This window comes from Anguilla anguilla, chromosome 5 (genome assembly GCF_013347855.1).
Source record: "Anguilla anguilla isolate fAngAng1 chromosome 5, fAngAng1.pri, whole genome shotgun sequence".
NCBI lineage: Eukaryota > Metazoa > Chordata > Actinopteri > Anguilliformes > Anguillidae > Anguilla > Anguilla anguilla.
In genome coordinates this window covers 15481867-15498547 of record NC_049205.1, presented here as the reverse complement: position 1 = coordinate 15498547, position 16681 = coordinate 15481867, and the positions used below count along the sequence as shown (strand labels likewise).

General features: G+C 43.5%; 1 protein-coding gene across 3 annotated transcripts; it reads right to left on the bottom strand.

Annotated features, from left to right (window-relative positions):
* Positions 1–2175: 2175 nt before the first annotated feature.
* On the bottom strand, positions 2176–15040 carry tmem154 (transmembrane protein 154). Of its 3 annotated transcripts, none has more exons than XM_035418139.1 (9): positions 14890–15040; positions 12005–12061; positions 11668–11736; positions 10664–10738; positions 10090–10287; positions 9780–9834; positions 8469–8545; positions 7701–7753; positions 2176–4343 (listed from the first exon to the last, which is right to left on the bottom strand). In XM_035418139.1, the coding sequence occupies exons 1-8, from the start codon at positions 14981–14983 to the stop codon at positions 7713–7715; spliced, it is 666 nt and encodes a 221-aa protein (XP_035274030.1). In that variant the 5' UTR covers positions 14984–15040; the 3' UTR covers positions 2176–4343; positions 7701–7712. The 3 variants fall into 3 exon arrangements, with proteins under 3 accessions (XP_035274030.1, XP_035274031.1, XP_035274032.1); XM_035418140.1 differs by having other exon boundaries at positions 10090–10284; XM_035418141.1 differs by having other exon boundaries at positions 10090–10257.
* Between the last annotated feature and the right edge of the window lie 1641 nt (positions 15041–16681).

Here is a 16681-nt window from a genome sequence, read left to right as displayed (position 1 = left end):
TGTCAAAACACTTCACAAAGAAAGCAAAACTCTGCAAAAAGGCCCATCCCATATTCCTCAGACACAAAAATACTGCAGACATTTTTGTATTAAGATATTTTCTGACATCCTATAGGTCTCTTCCATCATTAATTAATTATCTGAAGTAAACTTTGGTTTCAGAGCTCTCTCCTCTCTCCCTGGGAATGAGCTACATAGATAAACAAAAAGGCTATGCTTCTGTTAAATGCCATGTTTGTCATACGCTGGTCCACAGAGAACCAGGAGAGAGGGCATTGTGATTGTCGACGATCACTTTATGCATCAAGGGAACAAGGCAAAGTCATTCATATGGCAACAGTGCAGGTGTTTGCATTGCTGCAAATAAAACAACCTTTCCTATTGCAACAATGATCTTAAATCAATTGATGGGAAGTGTGTTTGCTGTATGTTTTTCAGTGGTTCAGTTGACAATAGATGTTGCCCGAACAAAATGAGAACACATGAAATCTCATCTGATAATACCTGTATCGGGTTGTGTTAGACAGATTTTCATTAGCTTTTAGTGGATCATGCCTACGTTATTGTCAGATGCTGTATTACGTTATGTGAGAACTGGTCTGAAGATTCACATTTACGTTTCTCCCTCATAATTTATATAGACCATAGATTCAAAGTTGTATAGTCTAGATTTGTATTGATTTGTATAGCGTATGTATCTATTTGTGTGATCTCAGCTTTTCACTGCAACCTTCGCAGATAGCTCCTGAACTCCTGACCTCTAACCACTTCCCTTTTCCAGCACACCCCTTTGCTCTCATTGGTGGCCTATATTCAGGAGGGAGGGCAACTGGCTGCTTGCGTGCTTGTGAATAAGATCTGATTGGGTGTGACAGTGACAGACCCTTAGGCATGGAATGATACACTCGTGAGGTGTCCTCCTCCCTGATACATCATATAAAGCTTTTGGCATACACCACAAATCAGCGAAGACAAATGCTGAGGATTCTTTGGTTGCAGCATTAAGAACCAGTTGCTTTGTTCTCTCTGTGTATTCTATTTTTTTAAATTCCACAAACACAACAGCGTATTTGCATATCTACCTTTTGTATTCCGGTATCACATTTTAACAACATAGGTTGCATAGGTCACAAGGTCACCACCCTAAATTATCTTCATAATTTTCAATTATTTTCAATACATGACTCCACTATAAATTCATAAGAATAATAGCTGTTACACCATTCAACTTTTGGAAATGTTCAGGGTTCAAGCTGGACCTGTCAATAAAGACAGTAGAGCCCTTAACAAAATGGAATATATTGCAAAACATTACAAATATGTGACTTATAATGATAAATGCTACATTTCACAGTATTTTAAGAAAATACAATGCAATATCTGGAAGTATCAATAATTTGTATACTTGCATAAATAATATATTTACTTGCAATATATTTTCAGTATGTTCCATTTCCGTGAGGGAGAGCCGTCATTGTGCAGTGTCTTAAGCGTAAGGTCTCCTTACATTTGTACCCACCCCAGCTTCAAATCCGAGAGCAGGTCTGCCAATGGGCCGGGGTCACGTGTGTGCTTTTCCATTCAGCGTGTGCGTAAACCAGTTTTACCTGAATGCGGGTCTAGCCAGAGTGGGTGACGGGAACGCCTCCACGCCTGTTCGCGGTACCGTTGGCGGTAATGCAGCGGCGTGGCCGAGCCTACCGGCCACCCCGGCGTGAGACGGAAACCCCGTGCCCTCTCGGTGTTGTATCCGTTCGTCGCAGGCTCGGTTGCCGAGACAGATTTCTGATTAGTGAGGGCTAGTGACAGCCAATGAGAGCGAGCCCGTGTCCTTGTGTTAGGGCAGGTTCACCCAGACCTGTCGGCCCCTTGCTCAGTGGACACATTTTTATTGGCGCGGAAGTAGGAAATACAACAGCTTGATTATCCAACCGGCTGTACATCAAATCAGGTCCTGCTACTCCCGCTGCCACCAGACACTTCACACCTGGCCTAGTTCCACCTGATTGGCTCCAAATTAGAGAGGAGGGGAGAAAGAGTTTGGGGGGGGGGGGGGGGGGGGGGGGTGGAGCGCTTGGTACCCTAGGTCAGGTGTTCAATGCTTTATGATAAATAACCGAAATATATGTTGTATGTATTTGTCTGCTGTTTGTACACACAAGAAGGAAACTGACATTTAAAATGTAGCTCAGCTTTATTTAGAAATGATGTAGACAAGCATTATAGAACAAAACTGAGAAAAGATGCTTGAGCTGAAATAAATTATTTACAATCCAAAGGAAACCTCAGCAATCTGAACAAAAAAGCTGACAGTGACCAAATTTTCAATAAAAAGTAAAATAAAGTAAAAGGCATTTAATAAAGTAATTTGCAAAGGTGGATTCGAGACTGGATCTGAAGCCAGGTGGGAAATACAAGCTTTTCTTCGCACACTTAAGTGAAGTGCGCAGAAATTCACAGTAGACCCGGGGGTAAAAAAAAAAAGAGCCTTCAGCACTTCTTTCAAAATAATTCTCTAGGTCCAGGACCAGTGGTGAGCAACAGCAAAAAAAAAAGAAGATGGAGCCCATTTACGGTGCCACGGATTCCTTATTTATATGCATTGCTTTACGGGGTCTCTGTCCTTGTCCGCTGCCTCCGCCCGTACGGATTCCATTACGGCTCAGCGATGCACAGCTGTACACAGCACCCACTGGAAATGAGGAACTCAGAGCGGAGGGCTCTGCCGTCAGGAGCAGCCGGAGGAGTGACAGTTTACAGACGCATCGTGCGCACCGGGGCGAACCCGGGTTCCGCAGCCAACAAACGGCAGGTGAGCGTGCTCCGCCGGTGGTTTTGGCCCGATGACAAGCGGATAAGGCCTGTGACTAGGGAACATTCACTCAGCATTTCATTTGTCTCCAGTTATACGTTTTTTAATCCACATTGCTATTGCGAACACACACACACACACACACACACACACACTCTTTTCAGCATGACAGGATAGCATTCCCGAGACTCAAAGGCACTTACTGTATATACCCTCTTGCCTATATAAAGTAATGAACAAATAACAAATCCCATTCCAAATTGAATACGTATCTGCCTCTTTTGCTAAAAATCAATAGAAGCAAAACTCTACCAACATGAACAAAACAATGAACTTAAAAAAGTAAAAATAGAGTAAAAAAGCATGAACATTTAAAAATATATTCTTTATATTTACAAGTATAAAATCTGAAAATAAGGACAGAAACAAAAAACAATGAAAGCACATTGAAAGTCTTGTTGTTCATAATTGTACAAACACCAGGCGGTTTGTCGTTGAAAGTGCTCCTGTTGTACTGTGCTATCATATAGGACCTGACAACAGGGGATACACTAGTATGTACTGACAAGTCAGACATACTGAATCCATTATTTGGCTATTTTGGACGAGTGTAAAACAGATAACACTGAGGAAAAGCTTATACTAAAGCTGCTTCAGCAAGCTTGCAGAGCTTACGCATGTAAAAACAGGAGCCCGTCCAGGAAGGGACTGTTCAAAACACATGCAGTAGCCAGCGCGCTAACGAAGCCGAGGAAATGAAAAGCTTTGTTGGCATCGCTCCCGCATTACCGTCGCATATTAATTTGCATCCTGACCGAGAGGAGCATTACTGCAGTGTTGCAATATCTCAAACGGCCATTCTCCCATTTGTAATGTTGAGCCCTCGAGGTTTGACAGCGATGACGCGAGAGGTGAGACGCGGTGACGTCAAGGGCGGACCACGCCCCGGCAAAACGGCATGGCGTGCCAAGAACGGAAGACGGAGCGCCGAGCTGAAATGTCTGCAGCCTGAATACCAAAAGGTGTTAAAAACACACTCGCACGCTGTACAGAGATCACATGACCTGGGGCACTGCGAAGAGTTCAACCCTAATGCCCCATCACCCACCCCCAGGGGCACAATCTGCCTGTAGGAGTCCGTAGGCTGCGTGTTACATTGCCTTTGCAGTACAAAACATGTAGTAATGCATGCTTATGCAGGCTCATTTTTTTTTTTTGCTTGCTTGCTTGTCCATGCTTGCATTCATGTATGCGTTAATAAGAAAGCATTAAAATCACCCCGGGCACTATTCTATCGCTCATATAAATTATTCATTTTTTTAAAAAAAAGCAATAGGCCTGTTTGTTCCTGTCATTGTTCGCTGCGCTTCAGCAGCGTTTCCAGAAATGCCTGTCCGTAGGCATTGGTTTAATGTTGAGGGAGCGTTGCTGGTGCGTATGGGGTTTTGCGGCGTACAGTGAATTGATCTCTTAACCCACAGGAATGGTCCACGGACTTCCAGGGATGCGTGTGTCACGCCTCAGACAGACCCTGCAAGGAGAACAGAGTCAGTTCAGACGAGCTATCTCCATTAATAATCGTCTGATATTTCAATACTCTAAGGCTCAAAATAAAATATTCCAATTCAATCCTGCCCACCCCCCTTTCCCCCAGAATTGTATGAAACTCAATTTTTGTGCAAATTATGACTCACTGCAAGATAAATCATCACAATTCACTTTCAGGCAGCTGATTAAAATCATTTAACTGCCCTACTTTACGCAGGATTCATAGGCCCTCCTTTACAAATATATACATGGATACATTCTGTTTTCACAGTGCACAGTCCCATTCCCTGTGTGGCCTCCACCTGAATTACGCACACCCATTTTGTAGCACGGCGCTTACTATGTATCAACTTGGAGCTGGTTCAATTGCCAGACGGAGAGAGCCAGATTGGGAATGTTCCAGAACACCAGGGAACCCCTTGTCTTCTCTTTAATAGCCACAGCAAGTCAGGACCTCGCCTAACATCTCACTGGCGAAAGACAGCGCCTCTGGCAGCAAAACACAACTCCATCTGTTTTGCTTTTCAGCTCGGTCCATAGGGAACCTGCTTGCCCCTCACTGGCCCGCAGATACCGCCTCCAGCAGCAGCCAGGCATCCCCCCCCCCCCAGGAGAGAGCTCGCGTACGAGTGCAAACGGCAAACGAAACCCGGGTCAATTTTGAGCGGGAGAGGGCCGCCAGGTGACCCGGCCGCCGGCGGTCCACCCTTCACGGCGCGTCCTCGCGGAGCGTCGGTGCGGCTGAGCATCGCGGGCGATTGCGAATCAGGGCTGACGGCTCGCGCCGCGTCTGAGAACGAGCAGCTGTTCAGACTCGCTCGCTCCGCCGCGCGCCGCTGCTTGTTTTTCTCCAGCGGCTGCCCGCGCGGCGTTTTGAATAGACGGAAGGCGAATGTTTGGACTGAGCGCATACGGTGGCCCTTTGGCCTTGCTGTGACGGAGATTTCCTCATTTCCCAGAACCGACAGCGAAGCGAAACCCACGCAAGGGGGGGGGGGGGTGTGTGGACAGGACAGGGATGGGGGAGGCGGTGTCAGACCCCTTGCCCTGTGATGCAGGGACAGGACGGGTGGGACACTGAGGCAGCAGCCTAAAACCAGCAGCGCGGTTTCAGTTTCCCACTGCTTTCGGTGCCTCCCTTCTGGTTTCACATGAACACAGAGAACATCTGTGCATCCGCTCCACAGACGCCCTCTCCCAAACACAGAAAAAGACACGGCAGCCATAAAAAAACATCAACTCCCGCAAGAGTTATCCGCTCAGTAATGGAAGCATCTTTTTAAAGACAGCTACATACTTAGCAGGCGCATCAGAATCATCGTTATCTTCTACACCTGCAAACAAATGCGCCATGCGTTCATCGATAGTTCAGATTTGCTCTTGCGTTAGCAGTCTGCATTCGTAGCATAGCGCTGAACTCAAGTGAACCGTTTCGTTTTCTCTACGGTTTCCCCCATCATGGGTGTCCTTACGGCAGGCCCGGCCCTGATAGCAGAGAGGTCTCTGCGTCACAGACACGAGCTCACGCTCTGCCCGGCGGACCCTGACCTCAGCGCTCCCAACGCGAGGCTCTCCCTCCCCCCGGCTGCGCCACAACGTGCGTGCGCTACCCGGGTAATGGCTAACAGATGCCGCAGTTGTTCCGGCCTTAAAAGTGCCCGGGCTACGGCGGGACTGCCAGGGGCTCGGGGTTCAGGGACCCGGGGGCGGGAACGGGGGTGGCATCGGGACGAACCGCGGGACGAATCAGCTGTGATCTCCGAGGACAAGCCTGAAGCTTTTCTTTATGACCAATAAAACATACATATACACTGAAAAACCATGTTTTAAAAAGTGGAAACAGTTTGCACTGGGGGTATGGTTAGAAGCTTGGGTTTCGAGCTAGGGTTGAGGCTGAACTAAGTTAAACGTCTTGATTATGGTTAGGGTTGGGAGATTAGGCAAAGGGTTAACATTAGAATTAGGGTTGGGGTTAAGGTTATAATTAGGATTAAGGTCAGGGTTAATGTTGAGGTTAGGATTGGGGTAACGGTTGGGAGCTAGGGTCAGGATTAGAGTTTTAGGGTTATGTACAGGTTGTCTAATTGCTTCTTGTGGACTGCTTCTCACTGTTGACACAGTGTTAAGTGTTAGCTAAAACCCAGAAGGGGAATTGGGTAAGGATTACTCAGTGACATTGAATTCCACCTGACTGTGGTACTGTGATCTCTCCAGACAGTCAGAGTTCAGTTTTTTGACTGCTATTGATCGCTTGTGTTGCTGTGAGGGAAGGGGGGTTACCTCTCTCTCCTGTCCATCAAGGATGGTGATTGGGTGAGGAGAGTGTGGTCCTATATGGACATTGAATATACTACAATAAATTGTAAATATTTTTGGAAATGGAAATATATTTAATTGCAATATATTTTTCAAAAAATAATGGAAATTATTAGTAAAATTGCCAATATATTGTGAAGTTTTAATATCTGTTTAAAATCAATATATAGCATATTGCATTTCCATGAGGCTGGGAGGACTTTAGAATGGAGCTGGAGCAGCAGTGTGGAGGGGCTCTCCCTCCACACACCACGGCTTCGGAGTGACTGTGAACTCCACTCCAACTGTGACACAGCACAGCCCTGAACGGAGTGGGAGGGGCTGTCGCCACGGCTACTTGTCTTATTATTCCCCATTGGAGCAGTGATCATACACACGGTTACAGCTATGGGAATGACAAATAAATATAGGAGATATTTGTTATGTAGATAAATAAATGCTATGTAAATAGATTTTAAAAAACCCTGTATGCTGTATTTCTGAGCAAACAAAAAATAAACACCAAACGTTTACCACGACTTATATTGGTACCTCAAAAAAGCCATGCTATTAGTTAGTAATAATTTATTCTTTTCCCAAAGTTTATATGTTATCTTACAACCACAGAAGAAAAAGAAACAGTGCTCAGTAGTGTCTCACACATTTCCACGAAAACATATTGCAGAACTACAGACTTCTCCGTTTCCTATCTCGCTATTAGTCAAAGGTGTTGTTATGAGAGCCGGAAGCGCTCTGTCACTTATTGCTCCCCGATTCCCGTAAATCCCAGCCACGGGCGTTGCATTCAAGGGCGTGACGCCTTCCCCATCTTGTCTCGTCTTGTAACCTTACGGAATCATTCAGAGAGTGTGAGAATCAAGCAGTCATTATATCCTGCAGGTGATATAATGGGGCTGCACGGCTGGTAACCTTAGTGACACACTGAAGAGAAATTCGAGGGGGGTTGGGGGCATTGGAAAAAGGAGATCATCTGGAGCAAATTCTTCAGATATAAAAAGATAAAAAGAGTCAGCAACCTACTCACCAAGTATTCCTCTTAGCGTTCATCTCCTGCAGAATCCACACAGATTCTCCCAGCTGTCAAAAATGTATAAATAATGAAATTAGGCAGATAAACAATATCACTGGCTGAGATTTAGAGACTAATAAATCATAGCCTGGTATAAACTGTGAATCGTATCTACTTTGTTACTCCGTACAGTACATCTCTCAGGGGAGAGGTATATGTTGAGTCAGAACGCTGGCTCAAGGGGAACACCGAGTAGTCACATATACAAAGAAAAATAAATTGATTTTTTAAAAATCTTTCCCACATGCATTTCCTTTCTCAGCTGAGAGGTGAGCCTCTTATTCATGTTACATGGACGTCTTCAATAAATATCATCCAGTGGAGAATGTTAAGAAAGTTTAAAAAAGTTTTTTAAAGAGAAGAAAATCAGCAAGCAGTCAATTCAATATGTAATCAACACTGTGCGCTAAAAGATGAGGTTTGTAGTATAAGAGGCACCTCTACTGGTGAAAGTGTTGCACTGCAGGAGAGTGTGTTCTATTTGAATGGCCCAGCAGTACAGGGTGAATTACACTAAAACACATGTAATTCGTTTTTCACATTGTTAACAGCAATTAATTACTTTAAGAGGGTGTTACAGTGTGTGTGATATAATAATGGATATAGATAGGGATGTTTAGACTATCCATTGTCACCGTCTCAATCCTGAGCAAAAAGGGGAAAAAAAGAAAAAAAGTGGTGAGGTTTACCAGAGCCTGAATGTAATTTAAAGATGTGACTCACTGTCTTTTACCATCCATTTCTCCAGGTCCTCCATCTCTAGCTCCAGTACCGATGGGACATCATCCTCAAACATGGGCCTAGATGATGGGCAGACATAGCTCAGGGCACAGATTCTTGCCTATGTCACAATTTTAGCTTATATTTATTTTAAAAGGATGACGTCAGGATTTTCACCCCTCACACTGTTTGTACTTGGTCCAGACAAATCGGGTCGCAAATGCTCACCCATTAAAAAACAAACGTTTTACGTATGTGTAATACCAATTCTGTCCAGCTGATGGCACTGTAGCCTGACTTATTTGACTGACGTCAATTATCTATTATTCACACCGAATGGCAGACATCACCTTGTTCATTTTCCACGCTCTTCTTTTCTTGATTCTCTAGATCTCTATGCTGTGCTCTCAAATAATAATGAAAATTGCATGTGAAATAAATGCAAAGAAATGCATATAACCTGCTGCCCCAGCTTGTCTGTTTATCAGTGGCAAACCTGCTTGGCGAAGCTAATTAGCCATTTTGAACTATAATTTCCCACTCAAGCAATTAAATGTTGGCTTGAGAAATAGGGCTAGGCCATGGCCTTTGGGGAGGGGGTTTCTCACGGAGGACAAGTACCTATATGTGTTTGTTCCGCGGCCTACTGTCGGCCTATGCAAGCTAGTTGCAACGAGGGAACTAGGTGTTAGTTCTCTTTTCAGAAAAACCCTAACATGGGTGGAAGCTTGCAAGCCGGAGGGAAATTGCAGCACATTGCAAGGGCGCAATAAGCTCATGTATTCACGCCGTCACTTCAGACACACCTCACTGCGGAGTCACAATGTTGATTATTGCATTCAGCATCACCAGAGGAAATAGGATTGTCGTAACTGTTGTGTGACAGTTTTAAAAGTGCATGTTGTGAAACATGATGGTGGCAACCAAGTGGTGCTGTCACTTCTTAAAGGTACCAAATACAAGTTAACAATAGCTCATTAGTCAGAGTTCCAGAAAGCATCTGTCACCCTTTTAGCATGTGATTTACAATTTGATGTCAAGGATCTATGGAACACTTTGAAAAAGGAATCTTTTATGATTTTATGAGATCTTGCTTCCTTTTCCCCAAAATTTCCCTAATTTTATCCTCCCAAATTTGGAACTATGTATTATACAGTGCAGCGCAGCAGAATAGGGCACCCCGTGGTTTTAGAAAAAGCCAAACATTAATTAAAAAAACCCTCCGTTGGTAGATCTGGTCATGTTCGTGTGGAAAAGGCCTATTCTAAACTGGACCAAAGGAGACTGAATTTGTGACAGCTTTTGTTTACTTACATTGGTATTTTTTCATTTTCACACCCATGCAAGATCTCATCTTCTGTCAAATGCCCTGAAACAGAGAACGATCATGTTTTTGGCATATGTTGTGTTTGGAACACAGTCATAAATCTCAATTTTAACCAGAGGCAAGAAGCACAATTATAAATTTGGCGATTCATGAACCCCAAGAATGAAGACCATTCGCATATATACTCGTGAGCAAATATATATATATATATATATATATATATATATATATATATATCATTCACACTCTAACCACAAACAAAAGTTCTTTTGAGAGATGAAGCTCAGCTCGACTCACTGGGATCGCTGTGTTTTTTTGCCCTCCTCCGGCTGATCGTGTACGCGGCCAGGGATGCGATGACAACCAGCAGTAAGAGCAGCACAAGCGGGATGATGATCATAAGGGGGTCCAGGTCTGACGCTTCCAGGTTTTCATCTTCCTCCGGCGGAGTGTCTGTAGCGTCGCCTGGTGAATGCAGAGGGTTCCCGCGCCCTGCTTAACAACAACTTCCATTACCTGCTTAACAAGGTCACCATTAGCACGCAGGCTACTAACAAGACATCTATGCCGCCCAGATCACTCTTTGAAAACAATTAATTATAGCTTCAACTGTAACTCTGCAGACGGAAACATTTAACAGTACAATAGCCTACATCACTGAAATTAACATTAAATTATAAAATGTAATGATATTATGAACACATACAGAAAAAGGAAACCTCAATGTATCATAAGATCTCAGCAATATTCTTGCTGGAAGCCGTATGTTGGTGATATAAAGCTCCGCTCAGACAGATACTGTAATTTTCAATATCTGAAAAGGAAGATTGAAAATATAGGCTGAGCATATATGTGTTTCAGGGACCATTACTTGTGATTAATGGAGGGTTCAATTCTCCTTCCCCGGATAAGCCATTGTCATCTGGTGTAATGTCCCCTTCTTCTCCTGACAATGAAGAACAAAAATTAAATAAGTAAATGGTACATAATGACACATGAATTCCATGTCATGGGTATCTCTGGTCAGCTATGTGAACATTATTGCTGGATACACTTGTATATACTACTCAGACAACAATCCTTTTACAAGCACACAAGTGTGGAAACAAAAAGGCAACAGACATTTTAAAATGAAAGTGTGTTTTTGGACATACCACAAATGCCAAAGGGCCACTCTCATGTGGACAATTTATAATTCTTGGGCATGTCCAATCAGACCCTTTACCTGGGTTTGATTGGCTCACAGACCAGAGCTAGATTCCCTTACAAGTTGCTGTTAAATTCTTTGTGCACTACTACCACCTATATTACAGTATAATACTGTATTACTGGGAGAGGTGCTGTGTGGGGAGCCTGAACTCATTATATTTGCGTTCAGACATTCCACGAGAATTGCATTAAAATACAGCACAAAGCAGGAGGCTAATCCTGCGTCCTTGTTCATGACTTCATCAGAGATTCCTGGTAGTTTAAGAAATGATTCACGCCATGCCCATATTCTAAGACTGAAAGTCCCTTTCCTGTTAAAACAGTTGTCTTCACATGGAGAACTCATGCTTATGCGGTCCCTATTACAATGGAATAGTAGTAGTGTAGAATAGTGGGTAGGGAATAGAACTTGTGACTTAGAGATTTGTTGCCGGTTCTGTTCTCAGGTGAGGCTCTTCCAGTGCACCCTTGAACAAGGTACTTTACCTGAATTATTCTTGAATTACTTCAGGAAATATTCAGCTGATTTGGATTGAATATAAACAAAACTATGAAAGTAAACTGGGCCAGTCCTTCTGGATTTGTAATCCAGAGTTTCTGCTAAATGTGAATGCAAAACTAAGATCAGAAAACCATCCTCACTCTTCCACTGAACAGGGGGCTTACCTGGAGAATGCAAAGTGGTGAAGGCAGTATCCACTGTCGGTATGACATCATCATCTCCCGCATTCAGGGCTGTGAGCGCAAGAGGAAATGACACAAGGTTTGCACTGCTGCCAAAGGAAACCGCAACACACGGTGTGGGAGCGGACACGCCCACGCGTGTCCAAAGACAGCGTGGTAAACACCTCTCTCCGAGTAAGCATGTGAACGAGGAAGAGGCAGAGGGGGAAGCAGGATTACCCAACATGGTTGCGGGCAACTGAATTACTCCCCACAATTCTCATAAACTTGAGTGTAGACAAGCTGTTGCAGAACCTCCAGCCTTTTTAAATGAATTTACCTGGATCCTCGTCCTCTATGGCCTCGTCTCCTGTGGTGTCGTGATCTTCACCGCGCACTGAAAACACACATATAAGCACCAGCATGAGCCGCCTTTCAGTGTTGCCAGGGAGATGTGTAAGCCAATGATTCAATGCAGCAGCAGGAAGCAGAGTCGGGTGTGTTGATGGGTCTGTGATAGTGACAGTGAGTCACGTTGAGCACTCATATCAGACCAGGGTGAAGCTGGGGATTTCAGGCAGGATCCTTGGGTCTGTTCATTAGTACTGATTAGTGTGTGTTTCCTAGTGCTGTTCTTGGGGGAGTTCTTTTTGTTCTTGCCGAGCTCCCAGTCGGTTGTGTTTGATGGGGCCATTTTTTGGAACACTAAATGGGATCCGGCATGATTTAATGAGCAATAACTGCTCTTTGCTAAAGATGCGGTATTCAACTGAACAAGCTTAAGTGCTTAATTAAGTTTCTATAAATCATTTCTGGTCATTTCAGGCCCTTCAGCAAATTAATAATGAAAATACATATTGTTTTTTTTTCCTTCCGAAAGAGTCATTTGTTGATCAGTGGATGCTTAGTGTAAGTCATTGAATGATTAAATTATATCAGACATTCAACCGTTCCAGATTTACCCAAGAGAATGGTGTTAACAAAAAACGTTATTCAGCTGAATTTCTTTTTAGCTTTCCATTGACACAAGCATAGCCTCTGCTTTGCGTATTTGTTAATAGTAAGCTTAAATATAGAAATGCTGTTAGAGGACCATGCAGACATCACCATTGATGTTTTAACTCCTTACACACCATTCTTGGTATGGTGGTCACGGATGGTAGAATATATGACCAAAAGTACCTGGATGCCCCTTGGTCTGGGGCTGTTTTTCATGGTTTGGGCTAGGCCCTTTAGTTCCAGTGAAGGCAAATCTTAATGCAACAGCATAACATCGAATTCTAGATGATTCTGTGCTTCCCCAGCAGTTTGGGGAAGGCCCTCTCCTGTTTCAGCATGACAATGCCCCCAGGCACACAGCGAGGTCCATATAAAAATAGTTTTGTCGAAAACAGTGTGGAAGAACTTGACTGGCCTGCACAGAGCCCTGACCTCAACCCCATCCAACACCTTTGGGATCAATTGGAAAGCCAACTGCGAGCCTGGCCTAATCGCCCAATCAGTGCCTGACCTCTAGTATATAGCCTTATCATAAGAGTGGAGGTGGTTATAGCAGTTATAGCAGAAAAGGCACTCGTGGTGGATTCTCTCCCATTCCAGTTACTCTATTCAGCCAAGCAGGGTAGTTTCTTTCAATATTTAAATTTTGAGCAGGCCTGACCAAATTCCAGTGAATGATATTATCAGACCAAGGGTTTAAGGAGCAGTACACATCCTTTTGGGTCACTGGAGAAATAACAGACACATACAAAAAGAAAACATGCCACTCAACCAAGTGAATTCTTTATAAGCCTTAAAACGTTAAAAAAAATACAGCGCTTGCTGCAAACAGAGCTCATTCAATAAAAAAATACTAGTTTATACCATCACATTATATACTGTACCGTACCAATGAATAACTACATTCTCCATTATATTGCCAATAATGAGCATGAGGTCTGAACCAAGTAAAATTTAACAAGGCACAACCTGTTGGTTAAGCTAATGGCTACATAAGCGTAGACAGTTTTGTGTTAGCCTAGGTTCCCCACAGGTATGTCAATCACAGGACTCCAGAGTCTCACTGACTTTACCCTAGGGGAGATGAACATGGCAACCCTCGGGGTGACCTTAAACACCACTGTGACTCCGTGTCTGAACGCTTCATCAATACAAATTCATAGCGAGGCATGAATGATTCACCAGGTCCTGCCGTGATTATCCACTGACTCAACCGTGTACGTGTCAGCACTAGTTTATGTTTGATTTATGGCTGCACTTACGGTGCTTTTAAATTACCTGTGAACTGGAGGATCTGTTTTCAGATCTCTTGGAATATTATAAAATCATTGTGACACCAACACCCCCGTTATATTTCTTAAAGAATAATGCCAGTTCCAATAGGTCTGTTTGACCCTTTAAATTACCTGCCGCTGTACAGCAGGAAGTTAATACTCATTTGTATACTTCTGTCCATTGTGACACTAACAATGAATTATTCATAAAAAGGTGAAACCCTTTGCAGCAATGTTCCAGCAGATGCTAATTTACATTTCTTTGTATTCTTTTGACCGCTTCCCATTTCTGAGAAAAGTGATACATCTATAATGTGACTGCATGTTGGCAAAGAAGGTTTAATCGACAAAACCAAATAAGTTGTAGGAAAGATGGAAGTCAATCTTAAATTTAATTTGCGCATTTCTTTTTTTTATTTCAGGGAGCAGGGCTACACACATGTTTCATTTGCAAGCTTTCTTGTAGTCATCTGAAGAAAATTACTTGAAAGCAGCCTACTTTTATCTCAAGAACACCGATAACAGAAGCTTGTTTAGAGCAAACACTTATCTCTGTTTCTCATATTTGTAAAGGAAATAGCAGACGCCTTATTTTATGCTCCCACAAAGAACTTAAATAAACTGCACTGGTAGCAAAAAAAACATGAGTAGGCATGCAACAACTGATTTATCCTTAGAACTGATCACATTTGCAAACCTGTTCTTCCATGTTAAAATATTCCAGCAAGTTTAAAAAGTCTGAACAACTGTTGTCTGGCTGAAACACAGTAAGGAATGAAAAGAATGCCAAAATAACTCAATCTAATTTACATGATCACATTTGTCGTCCAGCTCTCATAAGCCACACCAGATCACAGATCTCCCCCCTGGTGATTTCACGTCTCTTTTCAGCAGTCACACATGGTATCATTCACAACTGTTCTCGGCGGGAAAAAGCGGCCTCCGCACCTACCTCGTCCAGCCAGTCCGGCTGTTAGAACCAGGAGCAGCAGCAGGGTCATTTCCTGGTGTCTCCGCTGGCCTTTACCTCTCTCAGATGTAGCCATAGTGCCATCGTGAACCAGGTCTCCTCACTGCCTGTCACGATTTCCTGTTTCCTGGTTTGGGCTTTGACTGCTCACCTACCCTCTCTTTTTTTTCTTTCTCTCCAGTAAAAGGATGTCTCGCATGTGATGCAATCAGCAGTGTGCTTGTAGACACAAGCCTTGCTGCACTTCTGCGAGCTAAGAAAATAAATTCCTCCAGCTAAGGTATGCGGGCTTGCAAGAAAAAGTGCAGAGGTTTTTTTTTTTTGCTGAAGCAGAGAAACAGAATCAGTATTGTTGAAGTTTCATTTGCTTTCGTCAATGTGCAGCTTTAATGCTTTGTCTCCATGACATGTTCTATTGTGAAAGATATGCACTCGATAAACTGAAAATACAAGTTCTCTCTCAACTACTTCTCTGTTGTGCTCCTTAATTCATACTGCTACTTGTAGTGAGCAAAATAACTTAAAAATCCTTCATGACATACCATTTGGGGAATCTGGGAATTATGATTATAGTGTTTTTTTTCAACAACAGGAATATTACATGGGTTAATTTAAGATTACAACTTTCTTTCAACAGAATCAAGCTGCTTTTGCCCATCTCCCCAGTTGTACTTCATTACTGAAAACAATAACACCCCTTTGTGACCGGTCACTGTTAACTCTGCTCCACCGTGAATACTGCTTCTCCCGTGTGAACGTTTATCACCGTGTGGTAAATCACGACTGCAAGGCACGACCTGCCCAAACGAAGCCAGGGTTCTGCAGGCGTGTGCAGACTCAAACGAAAGCTGAAAGTTCAGTTTCTCCTGTGCCTAAATTATTTCAATACTTATCCTTTTCTCAGGCGGGTGTACAGGCAGCGTGAACTTTCACCTGCAGTGACCTGGAAAATGTATCTACCTTGACAAAAGTGAAAAAGCATATTTGACAAATACGTGCATGGATATGCCGTAAGCTGAGGGGAGACACAGAGAAAGGGTTAAAAGATCAGATAAATGAACACCAGAGGGCTCCTGAGTAAATCAGCCTATAAAGGAGCCTGTCACAAGAGACAGCTGGGCCCCACAGCCAATACATTGCAGATTTGAGCTCCGTCATTGGCTGGTTATAACCAAGTCCACGTCAGCAGGAAAGAAAAAAACTTATTTCTTGCCATGGGTAGAGTGGTTTATGTTAGAGTAAATTCCTCCAAAATTCATGCTACAATGGCCCATTATTAAGAAATACCCCTCTGCTGTGGGCTATTCCAGGGAATAGAGAGAGCCATTCCTTGGAATACCTCACAACAGAGGTGTGGCAGACAAGGTAATGTAGGTGGGGTTAGTACAAACTAATCAGCAGCAGAAGAGGCCTACAGAGATAATGCCCAAGGTGACCGGGCACCCTTACTGTATGCGCATCACAAACGTCCTTGGGGCATGCCACAGTTGGTGTGACACCTTAACTCATGACATCATACTTGTCAGGATGTGGCACGCCTTTTATGAGAGCATTTATCCCCACTGGCTGAAGAAGAGAGAATGCACAGTTGCGCAAGCATGAATTATTGTCATGATCATCATAGGTCCACAAAAAAATCTGCTTGGTGGTTCATTTGTTGTGGTGCAAGGATATGACCCCCACGATCTCTGACCAATTTAGAATGTGCCAATGCCCACTGCCGGTAGCTCCAGAGGGTGATGCACAATTGGTGATGCCGTTGCCCAGGGCAAGG

Excerpts from the sequence above, each read along its gene's own strand:
- tmem154 (XM_035418139.1), bottom strand. The coding sequence starts at position 14,983 with ATGGCTACATCTGAGAGAGGTAAAGGCCAGCGGAGACACCAGGAAATG. Across the intron at positions 11,737-12,004 it reads CATAGAGGACGAGGATCCAG|CCCTGAATGCGGGAGATGAT; the intron begins GTAAATTCATTT and ends TTGCGCTCACAG. Across the intron at positions 9,835-10,089 it reads AAAAAAACACAGCGATCCCA|GGCATTTGACAGAAGATGAG; the intron begins GTGAGTCGAGCT and ends TCTCTGTTTCAG.